Here is a 20474-nt window from a genome sequence, read left to right on the forward strand (position 1 = left end):
TTTTGTGTTAGTAATTCCTACCCACCACCTTTTAAAATTACAGTAATAGATATGGAACAAAAGGAGTTGTCATGGAGACACTTTCTCATTTTGGTATCAAATTTTACTTGCATTCTGTCAGGCATCTTGTATTATATCTCTGGACAAGTGATCAAACATTTTTGTTGCAGCACTGTGCACCCCTTTTTGTGCTAAAGACAACCTTTATGTGGAGTAATGAACATCATTTTTCCTTCTCGTATTGTAATTATAGGTATAATTGTTCCTTCTGAACTTCATGAGGGAATAAATATACTGTGAACCTGTAGTCAGAATGCACAACTCCTAGCTGTCTACAAAATGACCATGGATGATCGTCACAAATAATCTTTACAGTGCATTTTTGTGCACTGAAGACTTTCTTAAAGGTTAGTTACCCCAGAACATTATTCCACAACATTATTGAATGAAAATATGCAAAAGTTGTCAACTTCCTGATTTGTCTCTGCCCAATATTTCCACTGATTCTAAGCACAAATGTGGCTGAACTAAGTTGTTTTATGAGTTCCAAAATGTGCTTTTTCCAGTTTAAATTCTCATCAATGTGGACACTGAAAAATTTTGAAGCTTCCACACTAAGTATTTATTATTGCGTCATCATGTGTCACACTTATCATTGGTGTAGTAGCTTTAGATGTGCAGAAGTGAATATGTTGTGTCTTTCTAAAATTGAGAAAGAGACCATTTGTAGAAATCCAGTCAACAACACTTTAGAAAATTGTTTACCACTTCTTCTGTTGCTGTATGTACAGTCCCTGGCCATATTATTAGATGCATCCAATGATTTTGATAATTCATTTATTTCTGGGGGTTATTTTTGTAAACTGGCTCATTTAACATTGTTTAACTGGCTGAATAATTGTTTAACACATACATTGTTGTTAAAGAGCTATTACTGAATGAAATGAGCTCATTTGTTATGCTACACAGCCTGATCAGTAAAAACCTTTTTGCAGCAAGAAAACATCTCTTTGTTATCCTGGCAAGGAAATTCACCTGACATGAAAATATTTGGAGCTGGTGAAAAGGGAAGTGACAAATGAAACAATCACCACAAAGATTTGTCTCACTAAAAAGATTATTCAAGTATGGTATCATCACCCACAGATGCAGGACAGTGTGCAAGCCTGTAGTAACAGTATGCCAAGGTGAACTGAAGCATTAATAGCTGCTAGAGTGGCATGACGAAGTATTAAGAAGTTAGGCCTAGTTTCACTTACTGGGTATTTTTTTCCAACAATAACAATTAACAAAAAGCTGTGCGGTGTATCCATTGTTAATAATCTTTAATGATCAAAGAAATTAAATCACTTCATTTAGATTGAACAAGATAATCTTTGCAGCTTTTTGTACCTCCAAAACTCGTATTATGTTAAAAACTTGACGTTCATCTAACAGTGTGGCCAGGGACTGGATGCTTGGATTGATTACAGTTCATATAAATGAGGAACAATGGCAGACATAAGATTGACCATTGTCAAACTTCAAATGTGATTTCTAACCAGTCAGAAAAATCTCACTTGATTACATTGGCTAAATTACTAAGTACAACTTTCTGCATTCTTCTGGTTGGATGTGACATTACCCTATGGCTGGTTATGCCATCAATTCCATAAAACCTCAATTTACCAAGGAGGATATTGTGATCCACACAGTCAAATGGCTTAGATAGGCCACAGAAAATAGCACCTGGTGTTATTGTTATTTAAGGCTTGTAAAATTTGGTGAGTGAACATGTAAATGGCAGTCTCAATAGAGGAACTCCTTTGAAATCCAAACTGTGATTTAGTGAGGATATTACTGTTGCTCAAAAGTGGGATACTATTCTAGAATACCTGACCTTCTCAAACATTTTTGGAAAATGATGTCTGCAGTGAAACAAGTCAGTAGTACTGACATGTCACCTATCACCTGTCTTATAAAGGGGTTTGACAAATGTATATTTTAATCTCTCTGGAAAAAAATTGTAGGAATGTTTCCCTATCTAACTTACTAAAATAAATACAAAATTTCAAAAGTAGGCATGATAAGTTCCACACAAAGACCAATGCCCATACTTGGTTAAGAAAGCAAGATATTTATTGAAATGTGTAACCACTACAGACAAATCATTAAATAGTCTAAAAATTAACAGTTATTGAAAATCACTTGCAGATGTGATGGCACTAGATAAAGGAGTGGTGTGGTAAGAATAGTGGAACACCAAACAAAGCCACTTCCACATTACAGAGTATCCATCAGCACAACATTGATCTTACCAACGTGAGGTGTGGAATTATCTCTTGCATGATAACTGGACAGGGCAAGAGCCCAACAAAAGGCACACAATTATCTCACAAGGCAGTTGACAGGTGGAGCTCAGAACTCAGATAGTACCAACTTGGGCACTAATGCCTGCCAGTTGGAATGCCTTGCAGCACAAAACACTGCTTTACACAACAGATGCTTGGTAGATGTAGAGACGGCAAGGTGTGGGTGAGTCTTTGAGTCTTAAAACTTCACAATGAGCATCTCAGTATGAAGTGCATCGCCACATGGGGTGTCCATTGCAGCATGGCAGGGGATCAATGTTGACATGGTGAGGAGAAGACCAGGACTGCAAACGAGACAAGATCAGCAGAACCCTCACTAGGAACCAGTAAACAGCAATCATAGTAGAAGGGTATCCAGTCACAAGGAAGAATTGTCAGTTTTTGGTGAAAATAGACACACAAAATAAGAAACTCACTACCATAGCAGGTGGCTATAGTGAGCAAGGAAAATGTGGAACTGCTAGAACCAATGTGTGGTGAAGAACTGCCACAAAGCCTTACATGTTTCAGATAAGACAGGGCTTATTATATGGGAAGAAATCTTTTGAAAACACCATAGATTCCAAATGACCTTTTATTTTTTGAGGGAATATATAATTTTCTTAATTTCAGAAGGAGGAGTTGGTGATACATTCGTGTGACTGAATTTCATGAGGGCTGCTTTTTCACCCCACTGGTATGCTTTTCCTTTTTAACTGTTTGTTCCTATCTTTTTGACTATTTTTAGGAGATGAGTATTAAATGCATTTGCTACCTGTGAATAATGATTTATAGCCCTTTCATTTAAGTCAATAGTCATGTCATCCTGTTCTTTGTCCTGTTGTCCTGTCTCCTCTTTCACTATGTCCTATACAACCTATGTCTGTTGTCAGAATTACTGACTTCTGACATGATGTGCATGTTCCTTGTTTTTTTTTTTTTCTTTTTAAGTAACTTTTCTTAGTTATTTTGAGCAGTTTTTGTAGAATACAACTACTGCAGGATCTTTACTTTTTCTTGCCATCAGATACAATTCCCTTTTCCTTTTACAATATACTGTAATCCCTCTAGGAATCATCCACACTTTTTTAACAATACTGTTTAATGTCCTTTCTGATTAGCTTATGTGGAAAACTATTTTCAAATAATGACATTAGTTTATCATGAAACAGATTAAATTTTATGTCAGTAGTGTTGGAAATTGGGCAAGTTGGAAGAAATCAGGATCTACAAACTGTCCTTGTGGAAAGAAAGAAATGTGTAGAGTGGTACATGAAAATATTTGAAGACTACAACATACTCCAGTGCTCATATTGTTTCTCAAGCCACAGAAAAGGCAAAGCAAAATCTACATACAGTTTCAAGTTGTGTTTCCGAACAGAACTACTGAAAACTTGTAGGACAAGACCATCGTGTAGGACTTTTCTTCAAAGATTGCTTGGAAGTGTAACACACTGGAAATACATTTTAAATGATTACATATGTTATAAACCTAATAGGTCTATTGTTAACAGTTCCTGCAAATGTCATTAATCTGGACACACAATTACAGCACTACAGCAATTTAAAGAAAATGCTGAATTCCTGTACCAACCAGCCTTGAAAACTATCACCAGTAGACTAAAAGTGAGCACAGGCACTACCAGCTTGAAGGGTTAAAATATCGTCACATTATAATTACTCTTGATGTTCTTCACACTGGTTCTGCAGCAGTTGACTGCTGATTTCTGAGATTCTTCTATTAAAATCTGGATTCTTAAATTTAAATGGTGCTTAGAATAGTGCAGTACAAGAACTTGTTTTTTCATTTCTAATACATTTACACAGACTTCATTTATTTACTTTCCATTTTCTTAATACTATTGTTGTTCTTACACTAGATTTATCCCTCTGTTTGTCTTACTTTCTTTTGTTTGCGATTTCAGTACTCTTAATCTCTCTCAATACTACCTACGGAAAGGGAGATGGTAACCTACAAGAGATGCCTCTATGCTGCCAGTAAGTATTAACACTTCTCTCTTATAACCTTTGTTTTGAAAGCAATATTTTATTCAAATCATTTCATAAACAAGCTTCTTGAGTTACCCAGTCCTTTTTCGGTTAAAACTCATTTTCTAATAATAAGCTAATTGGTGCAATGGTTTAGGCAAGGAACTGGGTTTATGAGGAGTTGGGTACAAATCCCTGTCCAGCTTTCCATGATTTCTCTGTCATTTACATCAGATGCCAGGATTGTTTCTTTGTAAATAATATGGCCAATTTCTGTATCTATCTTCATCATATTACCAAGGTGTTCTGAGAAACTCATACTATTGAAAATTGTCACGCTTATCAACATTTTATTCTCATAATCTTTTTGTCTTCATAAGTACAAAAATCATAAACAAATAATATAATTTAAAAAAATGTTTTTGCTTTGCATCTATGCTTCCATCTGTACATTAAGCTAACATTTCTCTATCTTTAACATAGTTTTAACTCATATTTTCAGCTACTTTTGTTTATGTGTATCCCTAACAAAGGACACAGAACTATTACTTGATCCAATTGAAAACATTTACGTTTAAATATGTGCTCAAGTTTTTAAATGAAACATTATTTTTTAACATTAAATCTTAAAAATTACTAAAACACTATAACAAATGATTATAATGTATTAAAATAAAAAATAGAATAAAACAATATTATAATATAAATTAAGTAGAAACCTCCAGGCTTTGCATTGCTTGACTGAAATCCCCTTGCTGTATGAGTATCTGTGCTTGAAGAAGATAAGCTGGAGCAGAGGTTGAATCCAAATCAAGAATATGATGCAAAGTCTCTGCTGCTCTTGACAAATCATGACTCAGGAATTGTACACGGGCTAAAAGCAATTGCGCTTCTGTCAATCCAGGGCATGCACGGGTTGCCTGAAAAAATTCACAAGAAGAAGATAACTTTATGAATGTAAGCTACAAATAAAACAATGGAAAATCCAAGATGGAACATAACAATATTATGGTTTCAGTTGCCTGAGACTGCAGTTATGTGTGTGTGTGTGTGTGTGTGTGTGTGTGTGTGTGTGTGTGTGTGTGAGTGTGTGTGTGTGTGTGTGTGTGTGTGTACACCGCGGAGCTCTTGAAGATGAAATGTGTTCTCAAAATAAAGGTCTCATGAACTGTGATTAAATGGATTGACACTCTAAAATATATTTCTTAGTTACAGCTAAATCCATTCCTCAAGTCACCCAAAGAACTACATCTATATTACACCCTGCAAGCTACTGTATGCTGTATGGCAGATGATCTTTCTAACAAACATTATTCAACCTCATCTCACTTCATTCAAATATGCTGTGTGTGAACAATGACTATCTGTATGCTTCTGTTGCTGCAATCCATTTAATTTTATCACAACAATCTCTGGATTTTATATAGAAACTAACACTTCATTTCGTATGGACTGACCCCTGACTTTGAGCTCATATTCTGGTTACATCAACTGACAAACAACTATGTGTTGTACCTTGCCAGAAACATGGTGATGTCTATTTTTATCTGCTGTATGAATATTACATTTTAGTTGAAAAGACGACAACATATGTGGTAACATTTAAAACATAGTCGGCTTTTTGAGAATTTTTTGGCGAGTGTCAACTTTGAGGCGTCGCAGAGCCCTATTTAAAAATACAACATTTTCCTATCTGCAGGCACATTTTCATTATTTTCTGAAAAGGTCTTTCATTGGTATAGTGTCAAATGCAAGATGGTGCAATTGAGTTTACTACTGTAGCTATTGTACCAATGGAAAGCTTGTTAATTACTACTCCCCGTGTTTGGCACTTAAGTGTTTGTATAGCAATGCATCAGTAGCTGAATTTATTTATTCATTTATTTATTGTTCCGTGGGACCAAATTGAGGAGAAGTCTCCATGGTCATGGAACAAGTCAATACATGAAATTATAACACGATATTAGAAACAGATAAAATGAAATATAAAAAAAAAAACATATTCAGGTGACAAGTTGTAAGTTTAAATAAAGAAAATCAACAATGTAACACTGGAATTTGCTTAATTTTTTAGCTCTTCCACGCGCTCCTTGACAGAACAGAGGGAGTGAGCCATGAGGAAACTCTTCAGTTTAGGCTTAAAAGTGTTTGGGCTACTGCTAAGATTTTTGAGTTCTTGTGGTAGCTTATTGAAAATGGATGCAGCAGAATACTGCACTCCTTTCTGCACAAGAGTCAAGGAAGTGCATTCCACATGCAGATTGGATTTCTAACTAGTATTAATTTTAATACACAAGGTTGTGATGGACTGTAGTTTTCATACCAGCATGCTGCCAAGGTTGTAATGCACAATAAACACCTATTCACCAGCAATAGTGAAAATTTTGTACTAGCATTTCAATACAGCATTGCCGATTTCAGTTGTTGTTGTACGTAGAGGGCAGCAAAATAGGAAGTCACAAGTGAACACTCAATATACAAGCAGCTCTCAATAAATGCACAATGACATGTACTGTACATTTTTACAGTAAATGAAAATTTGATTCGCTCAAATTAATTTTCCAGGAAAGAGTGGTAAATGAAATGAAACCTGCCTTACTCACTTTTACTGTTGTCTGTGGTCATATGGCTGTTATTGCAGTTGTCTACCTAGATCACAATTAGTTCAATTTGTATGTCAAGACAGTGGGCTCTTTGTGCGTATCTGCTTTCAAGTTTGGGCACATGTATCACTGGAATTCCTCCATAAACTTTGGGGATCACTTTCCACAAGAGGGTGAGAGAACTGTAAAATATCATTTATTTGTAAATTCTTGCTCCCCTCCGCTACCTCGTTTTTAATAAAGCAGAAAATGAATTCAACAGCATTGAACTGGCACTGCACAATCAATAACGAAAGAAGTTTAATTTCCTTGTCCACTGAGCACAAAATACTTTCCAAAAGGTAGTACGGATGCATGTGTGGTAAGCCCACCGTTACCACCATCTTTCACTGTCCGCTGCACTCTGGATCAGTAAGCTGCACTAGCCACAAGAGCAGCTCATTGTGCAGACAGGCCACAGATGTTACTTCACGCACTGAGCTAAGGCTCGCTAGTAGTGGATATTAGGACAAACACCAGAGGCTCCACCACTGTGCAAATCTACAACACCAGCTGTACACACTGACTCAAAACTAGTGCTGCCAATGCTGGTGACATCAATGCTTGCCAATATCTAGTCCAATGCTAGGCTCCCAGGATCAGTCTACGTTGTGCTGTTAACTGTTAGCTATCATGCAAACCACAAGATTTGGACACATGGCTATGCTGTAGACTTTGTGTCGCTTCTGGGTGTAGTTCCATGTTTTTGTAATTTGTGCCATTGTATACTGTATCAAATAAACAAAATCAATAACCATTGTTCATTTGTGTTGCGTGCAAGTACAACTTGCGTGCAAATTTGGTGTCTTTGCTGGTGTCTTCAGACTTTACAGTGAATTGCAGACCGTATGCGTTGACCAGCCACCAACTGAAGCGAGCTCGCTCTCAAGTCAACTCCCACCATCCTCCCCCACCAGTGCTCTTCTAATTCCACTGCTAGCTGTTCTACGCCACTGCATCAACAGGAGAAGAGTCGAGTCACCTCTGCCTTCCACATCAAGGGGCAGACTACATCTTCGGATCAAGTTACCACAGGTACGTAACATGCATCAGAGGAGGGGCCGACAGTCTGAAGCCCAGATGTCGTCATGGCATCACCTCCAGTTTCTGCCGTCTCACCCCTCACCCTTGTTCCCTCTGCTGTCCACTAAGTGCAGCCACTACCAACTATGTAAATTTCAGCCCCACACATGGGTGACCACAGACCAGGGGCTCCCAGAGCCTAAGCCATTAAGGGGCACTGCAGAAGAGCTGGAGGTCACAAACATCACTCTCTGGTAGGACACAGGTTTAGGCCATTAGGCCAAGTGTGGTGTCCCCCCCCCCCCATACCTTACCTGGAAAGGGTGGGTTGTGGCAACCCCCCCCCCCCCCCAGTTACCACTATCTTTTACCATATGCTACACTCCTAACAGGTATGCTGCGCCCATAATATGGAGCAACTCACCGCTCCTGCACACTATGGACATCACTTCAGGTGCTGAGCTAAGGCTTACTAGCTGTAGATATGGGGAATGACAGAACAGGCTCTATAATCAGCCTCCAGCATAAGTCTACAACATCAGCTGCACATGCCAACTCAAAACTAGCAGCATCAATGCCGGTGATGTCTACTTTGCCTGTAGCTAGGGCAATGTGAGCCTACACCCTGCTGTTAACTATTACCTATCATGCAGTCCTTTAGACTTGCACACATTGTTATGCTACAAACTTTGTATCGCCTCAAGGTGTAGTTCCATGTTATTGTAAGTTGTATCATTGTGTGCTGTATCAAATAAACAAATTCAAAAGTCTGTGTTTACTTGTGTTGCATGCCACAACAATTTGTGTTCCAGTAGGACTGCTTTAGTAAATTCTTTGTATGACATGACATTAGATGGAAGTTCTACATTATTGCTTTCAATCCATTCAATAACAAAACCCTTCCTCCATTTCACAGATAGATTTCATGATATTGGATTTATCATCGTGTGGTACTGAACCCAATCTATTACAATCACAGATTTGTTTGGTAATTTTTTTAAAAATCCTCCTCAATCACTCTTCTTAGTGATTGGCATACATCTCAGAATGACAATCCCGCACCTTAACTCCCAATGTGAGACATTGTAATTCTTTTCCCAGATGCAGTCAGTGTCTGAATTGCTCCTATTCCAGCCATTCCACTCTTGAATACTTTCTCTGAGATAGTCATGAACATTTTCTGATACATAAGGCGTTTTTCATTCCTACCATCCAAACTTTTGGGAATAATTTGCACCACACCAACTCTCATCAGTGTAATAAATAGACCATCCATTGTTTCGCAAGTGTGTTATTTCATGCAAGAAATTGCTCTTTTTTCTGAATTCTCCATCTGTACATTTTTTTAAAAATCTGAAGCCCGAATAGCACTACGAAAAGTTGTTTCACTCAGATCACAAAAGTTTTCAACTTCAGTGATCAATGTTACCAATATGACTGCTACTGTGGGAAACTGCTTTCCCACAAACAAGTTGTAGATTTTCCTTCTTGACTCCATGAGCAAACTCATTCAATGCAAACTTCTGTCCTGTATATTATACATGAGAGATAATATCTGCTACAATTGTTACACACACAGTTAGTGCAAACATAGCAGATGCTAACATATACGAACAATATAGAAAACTATCTACAACAGATAGTTATGAACACCATTCATGATGGAAATATATTGCATATAATCACAACATACAGACCTGACCTATTTGAGGCTGTCCACATCGAAACTGTGACCAAGATGCAGTTGTGGCAACCATGATTACCAAAGTACAAAGGACAACTAAACCAAGCAGAAAGATATATATGTCCAGTAAACTAGATAAAAAATCAGTAGTGTCATATCTAAATGAGAAATTTGAAGCTTTCAGCACAGGGCAGAAGCATGTAGATAGAGGAACTATAGTTTAAAAGAATAGTTGACCTTGCACTGGATAGATTATGCACCGAGTAGATCAGTTCATGATGTAAGGGAAACTCCATGGTATACAACCACTGTAAAAAAAATTCTAAAGAAACAGAGGTTACTGCAAAATAGATGTAAAACAAAGTATAGGCCTACAGATAGAGATATGCTGTGTGAAATGCGTTTAGCTGTCAATGGAGCATTGTATGATGCCTTCAATCACTACCGTAGCAGAATAATGCCAACTGATCTTTCACAAAACTCAAAGGAATTTTGGTCACATGTAAAGGCTACTAGTGGCACCAAAGTTAGTGTGCAGGCCCTAGCAATTGAGACAGAAACTGAATTTGGGGGAAGCAAAGCAAAACCTGAAATGCTTAACTCAATTTTCAGTTGTTTCTTTACAAAGGGAAACCTAGGAGAATTACCTCATACCACTGAAAAGATGAATGATATAAGTGTGAGTGTCAGTGGTGTTGATAAGCACCTGAAATCACTAAAAGCTCCAGTACCTAATAGAATCCCTGTCAGATTCTGTAGTGAATTTGTGACTGAGTTAGCCCCTATTCTAACTACAATCTATTGCAGATCCCTCAAACATAAAAAACAACATGCGCAGTTCTTGGGAAAAAAATGCAAATGACCCCACAAGTGATTCCCATCTACTAGAAGGGTAATAAAAGTGGACTATAGTAGAAGTGAACTACAAAACTACTGCCCAGGATCCTTGACATCGATCTGCTGGAGAATCCTAGAACATATTCTGAGATTAAACATAATGAGGGACATTGAACAGAATGATGTCCTCAGTGCCAACCAGTATGGATTTCGAAAACATCAATAATGTGAAACCCAATTCACACTTCTCTCACATGACATACTGAAATCTTTGGATCAACGCAGTCAGATAGATGCATTAGTTCAAGATTTCTGAAAAATATTTGATTCAGTACCACACCTGAGCCTCAAAAGTATAATCATATGGAGTATCAGATGAAATTTGTGACTGGATTCAGAACTTTTTGGTAGGAAGGATGCAGCAAGTTATCTTGTACAACTTTGAGTGGGTCCCTGGGAAGTGTGTTAGGACCCTTGCTGGTCACATTGTATGTTAATGAACTTGTGGACAACATTAACAGTAATCTCACAATTTTGTAGATGATTCAGTTATCTATAATGAAGTACTGCTTGAAAGAAGCTGCTTAAAGATGCAATCACACCTTGAAAATATTTCAAAGTGGTTTAAATGTTCACAAATATAAAATTGTGCACTTCTCTTCAAAAAATGAAAAAGGACCCTATGACTATAATATCAATGAGTCACAGCTGGAATTGGCCAACCCATACAAATACCTGGGTGTAAAACTTTGTTGGGATATGAAATGGAATGATCACATAGGCTCAGTTGTGGGTAAAGTTGGTGGTAAGACTTCAATTTATTGGTAGAGTATTGGCTAAGTGCAATCAGTCTACAATGGAGATTGCTTACAAATCACACATACAAACAGCTCTAGGATATTGCTCAAGTGTGTGGAACCCACACCAAATAACGCTAACAAGGGATACTGAACATATACAGAGAAGGGCAGCATAAATGGTCAGAGGTTTGTTTGATGCTTGGGAGAGTGTCACAGAGATACTGAAGAAACTGAACTGACAGACTCTTGAAGATAGACATAAACTATACTAAAAAGTCTATTAACAAAGTTTCAAGAACTGGCTTTAAATGAAAATTCTAAGGATATACTATAAGCAACTAAGTATTGTTCACACAGGGATCATGAGGATAAGATCAAAATAATTATTGCATGCACAGAGGCATTCAAACAATCATTCTTCCTGTGCTCCCTACATGAATGGAGTGGGAAGAAACCCTAATAATTGGTATAGTGGGATGTACACTCTGCCATGCACTCACAGTGGTTTGTAGAGTATAGATGTAGATGTAGATGTAGTTGTGGATGCCTATCAAGAAAACATGTCAAATTGTGCCCCAGTAAGGAAGCAGGCACATACTAATCATATTTTAATTTACATTGCAAATTAGTCAACATCTGTGCTCATGCACCTGAATATGGGTCATGTCAAATGATTTTAATTTATGTCAGAAATTAGGGAACATTTGTGCCAATGCACCTGAATACAGCGTGTGTCAACTTATGCCTAGCAAGGACATGGGGACATATTAAGCATATTTTAATTTTTAATTGTAAATTAGAGAACATTTGTGATGATGCACTTGAAGATGGAACTGTTGTCCTTAACCCTGGCTGTGCTTTCCTCAATGTTCTCCCAAAATTCACTTTGCTGTATAGGATTTTCTGCCAAGTCAGTACATAGAACTTCACTTTCGAATTCATTGAACGCCTCTCACATAGTTCTCCTCACACTGCATTTCGCTTCGCGTAATTTTTGTTTGTCTGCAAGGCTTTGGCTATATTTATGTTTGCTGTGAAGTTCCCTTTGCTTCCGCAGCAGTTTTCTAACTCAGTTGTTGTACCACGGTGGCTCTTTTCCATCTCTTATGATCTTGCTTGGCACATATTCATCTAACGCATATTGTACGATGGTTTTGAACTTTGTCCACTGATCCTCAACACTATCTGTACTTGAGACAAAACTTTTGTGTTGAGCCATCAGGTACTCTGTAATCTGCTTTTTGTCACTTTTGCTAAACAGAAAAATCTTCCTACCTTTTTCAATATTTCTATTTACAGCTGAAATCATCAATGCAGTAACCGCTTTATGATTGTTGATTCCCTGTTCTGCATTAACTGTTTTAAATAGTTCGGGTCTGTTTGTCACCAGAAGGTCTAATATGTTATCGCCACGAGTCGGTTCTCTGTTTAACTGCTCAAGGTAGTTTTCAGATAAAGGATAAAAAATTACACTGGATTCTTTGTCCCTGCCACCCCTGCTTTTCGTGAGCAACTGCTTCAACCATTGTGCTACTTGAGCACTCGTATAGGCCTGACTGAATCTTTCATTGTCACAGATGTTTCCACCTATGATTTAGGAACAATTCAGTTAGAGATTCCTCTCAGGCATATGAAGGAATAGCATCATTGAGGGGATGGATCTGGTGGGGGGTTCCTCAACGTATGCTACAACATAGGATATTCATTAGTTGAATTAGATTTACTGAAATTAAATGAATTACTAAAGATACAATTACATGAAATGATATCAGTGAAAACTGGTAAGCTAAGCAGAACCTCTAATGTAATGAATACATCATGGCATGGATTACTGTCTGGTTAATGTGCTTGTTAAGTACCTGACATTTAAACTATGAGGTGAGTGGTTACCCATAATCCTTCCATTATTTATATTTGATCATGGACACAGAATTGTAATACATTACAGAGAAATAAGCCTTCCAAACATAAGTAACCCATGCTTAGAGACTCTAATCATTGCAGATTACCGTCTTTCCAGGGTGTATACACAGATAAGAAAAAAAAACTGTGGTTTTTCCCAAATTCCCTGGATAAAAATTCACTTTTTTCTGGTTGAAAATTTGCTTTTTCCTGGACAAAAATACATTACACGCCAGATGAAAGTACCTTTTTTATGTTGAGTGGCAACATACTTTCCCACAGAACTGAAAAACTTATCACTGCTTTGAATGGTAAAGATTTTATACTTCGGCACAGAACTTCCTGGCACTTTAGGAAACAACACCCAGCAATAAACAAAGGGTTTGAGAACAATCTTTGATGTGTGGCAACACACAAACTGCATACTCTTCTATTACGAAAGTATAAATATGAATGCCACACAATACAGCACAGTACCTTCCAAAGCACTGAAGTCAGGACTGCAGTGTGCTTTTTCAGCTAATCATAGCTCATCTCATGTGATCTCACCAGCCAATGACAGCAAATATTCATAGCATAGGATGTGATGTAGTAAGACAAGCAACATTCATGTTAAGTAGCAAGAACACACAAACAGGAAAAGTTAATGGGTTCAATTAATATACAGACAGCTTAGCTCCAATAAAAGACAAGCTTTAACGCAATACTGGTCATCAAATTCTTTACCTGTCGCCCCCCCCCCCCCCCTCCCCAAGGGTCTGGTTAAGCAGGACTCTTTAAGAGTACAGCTTAAATTGCAGCAGCTGAATATTTCTGACAAGTATGAATTTAGATTTTGTTGCTGTGCAACGAACATTTTGTGGGTTATGTGGCTGAATAAATATTTTGTTGAGCACTTTGAATTTTCCATTTAAAAGCCATTTACATGTGAAATTGCTCAGTAATTTGCCTCACCCTTGTTTTGAAGGATAATTATACTTCCTGCCATTATTAATGCATAATTTGTAATCTACAAAAGAACTAAAACAAATATGAAAAACTAACCTTGAGGCTTGGTCTTTTTTAGCATGTGTTACCCTTTCAGACATATTAATTTTTGACAAAATAAGTTACTTTTTAAGACATATCAAACACAAATGTGCCAGTAAAATTCTAAATAATGACTTAAATGGCTGGTCTTCTGGGACTGAGATTTTTCCAAGTGGCTGGTCCTCCAATGTAAGAAATTCATCACACATTGTCACACATAAGATAATTCATCTTGCATAAAAGGAAATTTACTTTGAAAGTAATGCTTCTCAAAACACCATTTACAATATATTCCCACAACCTGTGAGAAATATAAACAGTTGTGACGTCATGTTCACTGAAAGCAGTTTGTTGTTATGAAGTACTGTACAGTTTACTACCTGTTTTGATTTCAGCAGATGCTTATGTCTGCAATGTGTTTTATTGCTTTAAACTGTGCATTTTCTTTGCAACTTAAGTATTATTTTGGTGTTATTCTCTTGTTTATGTTTTATCCTTGCAGTTAGAGTCTGCAGCAATGGTTTAAAGTAAAATTGTTTGTTAGAGTATCAGAAATTACCAGTCAAAATTACGAAATTTAACTGAGAACTAAAACATTGAAAAATTCCCAAAATTCTAAAAAATGCCTAGGTTTTTCCCACATGAAAAAATTTACATTTTGCCCCCAGATTTCCCAGTTATCCCAGGCTATGTAAACCCTGCTTTCCTTCTGGACTTCATACGTAAAGCTTTTGCAGTATGTCGACACCTACAACCCACCTCAAAAAACTCTTTTAAGAGCCTGGATTCTGCTTTAATGTACACTCATGTCGGAAGTATCAATATAATGGTGCCTCTGAAGGCAAAGGGCAAACTGGTAATTAATAGAGTTTGCCAGGAAATGCCCAAATGAATTATGAACTCATTCTTCAGAGAGGCTCCTTTTATGTTTTCTATCCTCGGTCACTGTTTTGCAAAATTTCATTGCTGTCTTCCTTAATAGTCTGTTCAATACTTTCAGAGTGTAATTAAAATTTAGTAACTCACAGTCAATATCCACTTCTTGGGTGTATGGCATGTAGAAAAGATTGCATTGGACTGCTAAAGATCTTATGAAAGATATAACTTTGGTTTTGGGTACAATGATTTTGAGGTATGATGTTTGTACAGTCTTATACAGGGTGGGGCAAATATAAGTGGCCTGGACAAGTGGATACAATTGGACGTGAATGTGAGCATACAGGGTGTATCATAATTAATGGCACAAACACATACAGTTGAAAGTATATGATACTTTCCATATTTTGGGAAGTGCTAGTGTGGACCAAAATAAGAAAAAAATGTCCAGCAACCATGTGCTCTAAAACTCATACCTTAAAAGTTACGAGCGCTTGATCATTAGAAGAGTTGTGTTTCAAAGTAGCAAAGATGAACAAGTACTCATAGCTCTTAAGGAATGGATTTTAGATCACATGTTTACTGGACTTTTTTTTCTTGTTTAGTTCCATACTACCAGTTCCCAAAATATGGAAAGCAAAGAACCTGCAGTAGAAGAGATTTGTTTCACAGTATCGAAGATGAAAAATTGCTCATAGCTCTTAAGGTATACATTTTCAACCCTACGTTTCCGGAGACTCTTTTGCTTCTACTATCATATACTTTCAACTCTATGCATTTATGCAATTAAGTATGATACACCCTGTATAACCAAATCCCATGATGCACTTCCAACAGGATGGGGCAACTGTCCATATAGCTGGTTGATCCTTGAACCACATTTACACAATCTTCATGCCTGACATAGAGTTGTTAGGAGAGATCAGTCCAGTCACAGCTCTGCCTGACCACCAAGGTCACCAGAACTGTCAGTGTGAGATTATTTGTCTTCTTCAAGAACTGCAGCAGAACATTTCAGATGAAACTGCAGCAACTGCAGCATTCCCTATTCGATATGTCTTCTGCAACTTGCTGACCAGGACCCAAAAGTGCCAAGAGATGAATGGTGGTCACTTTTGACATCTGCTGTAGTGAGGTTAGTGTGTTTTTCCTTTCCTCTGCTGTGTTTCTTCATACCCCAGAACTCTGTTCCCCAGGCCACTTTTATTTGCCCCACCCTGTATAATTTACGAACTCCTCACTGAAAAATTGCTTCATGGCATCATACAATAATTTGATCGTCTGCTAACAAAATGGAGAAGGTAAAATTATTTGCAATAATTTCAAACAATGGAAAATCCACAATGGAATAATGACAATATTACGTAAGTATAGATCGCAAACTGAGTCTGGCCTCAGCAGCCAGAGACAGTGGTCATGTGTGTGTGAGTTGCATTTGTGTCTGTGTGTGTGTGTGTGTGTGTGTTTTGCCTAATTCATGAGAAGGGTGTTCAGCCAAAAGCTTACTTGTTTGACAATCTGTTATGTATATTTGTGACTCTTTTTGTTATGCATATCTGTGACTCAGCATCTCCACTACATGGTGAGTAGCAATCTATCCTTTTATCTATAATTTTCATAATATTTGCAATAATTTCTGTATTCAAAGTTTAAAAGTTTGAGTTTAATCTTCCAATCTCTAAAGGCATTGTCTAGATATAAATTTAAAATATGTAATTGATAATTTTCATTCTTATTGAACCCTGATGTTGTTGTCTGCTGTAAATAATGGCATTTTCATTCTGTTTTAACCTGGCAGTCTCCATTATTTCTGACAGATTTTTTCATATGTCAGAAGCATTCAAGTAATACATGAATGGAATTTAAGTCCTTTTATTAAACCCATAACTATTTTCTAAAGAACTGGTTTATAATAAAAATGCTATCCATACAGTTTTGTTATTTCATTAATATAATCTTTCAAGATTACATGTCCTCTAATATTTCTCGAACGTGAGTTTCCAATAAAAGATTGCCTAAGAAAATGGTCCATCAACATCCAGGAGGAGGAAGACATAACAACAGAGCAATCTGGAGATGAACTCAATGTATCCGAAATGGAAGCTGCAATGTACCATTACGTCTAACGCTTGATTTACAAAGGGTAAGTGAGATTTTTGTCTACATAAACTTCATCAGGCTCCCAATACAAACTGTAGATGACAAACACTATTTACATCAAAGTGAGCTCTACTCAGTGTCTCAGTAACACAAGGGAAACCAATTTCATGCAGTGCACAATGATTTTTCTGTCTTTTGATTTACTTCCCTACATATGGCACTAAAGATAACTAATGCTCCTTTACTTTCTCCATATTAAAGCACAGTACTTACCCAGTTCCTGGATTTCTATGTTGCATACTGAAAAAACGTATTCATATGCAGTGTTTACAGCCTTTGCAGCAATCCTTTCAAACTTCGTTTGTTAAAGCATCTGATGTAGAACATAACTCAGATTCTATGTAATTAACGTGTTTTGTTTGAGAGTAAGACTGTCATAGAAATTCTGTCTGAGCAGATGCCTTGATATTTTACAAATCAGATTACATGTTTAGATAAAAATATGAATGCCACTATTTTAAAAATATATACTTACTGCTTCAAGTACTGTCACAGCCTGACGTAGAGATGCTGGCTGCTGCCCTTCTTCTGGTGGATGGGGTGGACTGAGTGAAATGTACTGTTTAGCCACCTAAACCAGTATTTAAACAATGAACGAAGAAGCCAGTAATGTAATTCTAACAAGAACTCATTGTCTTTATATAATCATTAAACATAATATTTACATATGATGAACAAATGACAACACGTCAAATGTTGAGTACATCATACAAGCTCACAGATCAGGAAGCAATACATAACTATCTCTCATTACATAAAACCAAATAAAATTACCACTGATTAATTATTATGGATTACATCTCACTTCCAAATGGCCCTCCTGCCCTCTCACCTTTATTGCTGCTTTCAAACAGCCCAATATTCTACTACTAACACTGAATTACCCCCAGGGTCATTCCACATCAAGTGGCCTAAGGGTCCTCACTCAACCATCTCCAATTTCGATGAAATTTTTACAGTACGTACATACAGACCTTACATGAAGCACTGCCAAGTTACTGCTTCATAAGTAGTATGATGGGGCCACAGCCACCTTTTCGTAAAGGCTCATTTCTTGACATTGCAAATGAAATTAATAAATTATCAAATTTGTTCTACCATTGTGCAGGATCTAAGAGAACTATTGTGCTGGAACTTTGTAATCATATTCAACTTTTTGGATCCAGTAGATTAGTTGTAGTACAAAAGGTCAAACTATGGTAAATTCATCATAATGTGCTATCAAAGTGGCTCATAAATCATGTTGTACCAAATTTTGGCTATACTTTATTGCCTTGTATCTAATGAAAGATTAACATTCTGAAGCTAATACTTTAGTTACTGCAGTCTGCCAGCATGTCACAAAGCTCTGCGAATGGCACCCAGACTGCTCAAATAATAAGCGAGTTATCGAAGTTCAAAGTGTGCTAAAAAAATTAATCGGTCAATTATGGCTCACCTTCAAAAGATCATATCTCAAAAGGGATCACTCAAATTTGATTTTTCTCGGCACAATTGAAAAGAGCTCACCTTGTTTGATCAGAAAAAGTTGTTTTTATTTTGGTGACAGACCAGCTTTGTGTCAACAATGGAGTTTGGTAACAAGCTTCAACAGTCAGTCTGAAGCACACTGTTGTGTAGTGAAGAGTGTTCAGATGTTGTGTGTGCCTTTTTAAATTGTGTAAAGTGTGTTGTCATTACTGGATAAACATCTTTTTTCAGTAAGTAAAATTTATTTCTAGGTACGGGGTGACTCTTTAGAAAAGTTTATCTAGAAATGTTAACGGATTGTCAATGTGGAAACAGCAAAACAATTGCAAGCTGTGACTTAGAGCAATGTGAAATCTGGTCAGAAGATCTGTCCCAACTTGCAGAAAAAAATTTTAGCAAAGAAAGCAGAAAAATCACAGTCAATTTCAAACCAGTCAGAAGATGAAGCATATCCAGAAGTATCCATCGATTCAAGTTTAACTGCTTTTGGGGTCTCCCCTCTAAAATTTCAGAGAGTATCAAAAAGCGAAAGGTTACGCAAAACGAAAAATAAGTGAAGCTCAAGAGGCAATTGCGAATAACATTGCTGCTGCTGGAGGATTTGCCCCAAAAGATCTTCAGACACCTAGTACAAGCAAGACATGTCCTGACTGTGAAGATTATAAGCACCTGATTAAAAAATTGAAAGAGAAGTTGCAACTGTCAAGGCAGCCTGAAAAACTGCAAAAACTGACATTAGCACCACAAAGCTGGACTATAAAATAGACAATGCAAGAATTTGGTGTTTCAGAGAGGATGGTATAAACAGTTATGAAGTTACAGGCAGAAAATGGTGTGTCAGCTCTGCCAAAGAACAAGTGTAGCAAGAAGATTCCAGATGCTGTAAAAGAAAGAGTGATAACATTTTTTCAGAATGAAGAAATTTTCCTACTTTTGTCCAGGTAAAAAAGATAGTGTATCAATTAGAATAGAAGGAAAGAAAGTTTTGATGTAAAAATACCTTCTTCTGAATAATTTGAAAGAAATGTTTGCTGCATATCGACTTCAGCATCGGCCTGAAATTGGATTTTCCAAATTCTGCGAATTGAGGCCAAAATCATGCATCACTGTGGGTGCTGCAGGAATGCACTCAATTTGTGTTTGCGCTTTACACCAAAATGCTTGCAAGCACTCCAATTAAAAAATATTATAAGAGTCTGATTGTTAAAACAGTGTGTGATTTGGAATCTAAAGACTACATGCTTCATCGCTGTGAAATCTTTCTGGGAAAAGAACTACAGGAACAGTTTTTAGAAAGTAGTTTTGAAGACAGCGATCCAGATGATACCACTGAGTTCAAACAGTGGGTGCACACTGATAGAGATACATTAGAAACCAAGCAGATGAACGTCAAAGATTTTATTGATGATCTGATTTCAAAAATTACAAACTTTCCACTCATCATTAAATTGCAGAGCACCAGGGCAAGCACCTAAAATGCAAAAAAGAGAGCTGTAAGCCAAATGAACTGATCATATTAATGGACTTTGCTGAAAATTATTCCTTCATTTTCCAAGATGCAGCTCAAGGTTTTCACTGGAATAACAGCCAAGCAATAACTTCAGAAATAACTTGGATATCAGCAGCATCAGCTACTGTATAATAAGCGACAGCCTGAATCATGATGCAATCGCTGTACATGCTTTTATAGTGAAATTAACAGAAGATCTAAAATGTCTCCTTGGAAAAATCA

The 20474-nt window shown here is 37.0% G+C and overlaps 1 protein-coding gene across 2 annotated transcripts in view; it reads right to left on the bottom strand.

Annotated features, from left to right (window-relative positions):
- The window catches only part of LOC126278379 (tetratricopeptide repeat protein 21B-like), a 268639-nt gene that overhangs the window by 126830 nt on the left and 121335 nt on the right, over positions 1-20474 (bottom strand). For both annotated transcript variants that reach the window (XM_049978456.1, XM_049978457.1), the window contains exons 8-9: positions 17748-17843; positions 5039-5239 (exon numbers count right to left, since the gene is read on the bottom strand). In XM_049978456.1, coding sequence (XP_049834413.1) covers positions 5039-5239; positions 17748-17843 — 297 coding nt within the window. The remainder of the gene's footprint in view (positions 1-5038; positions 5240-17747; positions 17844-20474) is intronic.

This window comes from Schistocerca gregaria, chromosome 6, assembly GCF_023897955.1.
Source record: "Schistocerca gregaria isolate iqSchGreg1 chromosome 6, iqSchGreg1.2, whole genome shotgun sequence".
NCBI lineage: Eukaryota > Metazoa > Arthropoda > Insecta > Orthoptera > Acrididae > Schistocerca > Schistocerca gregaria.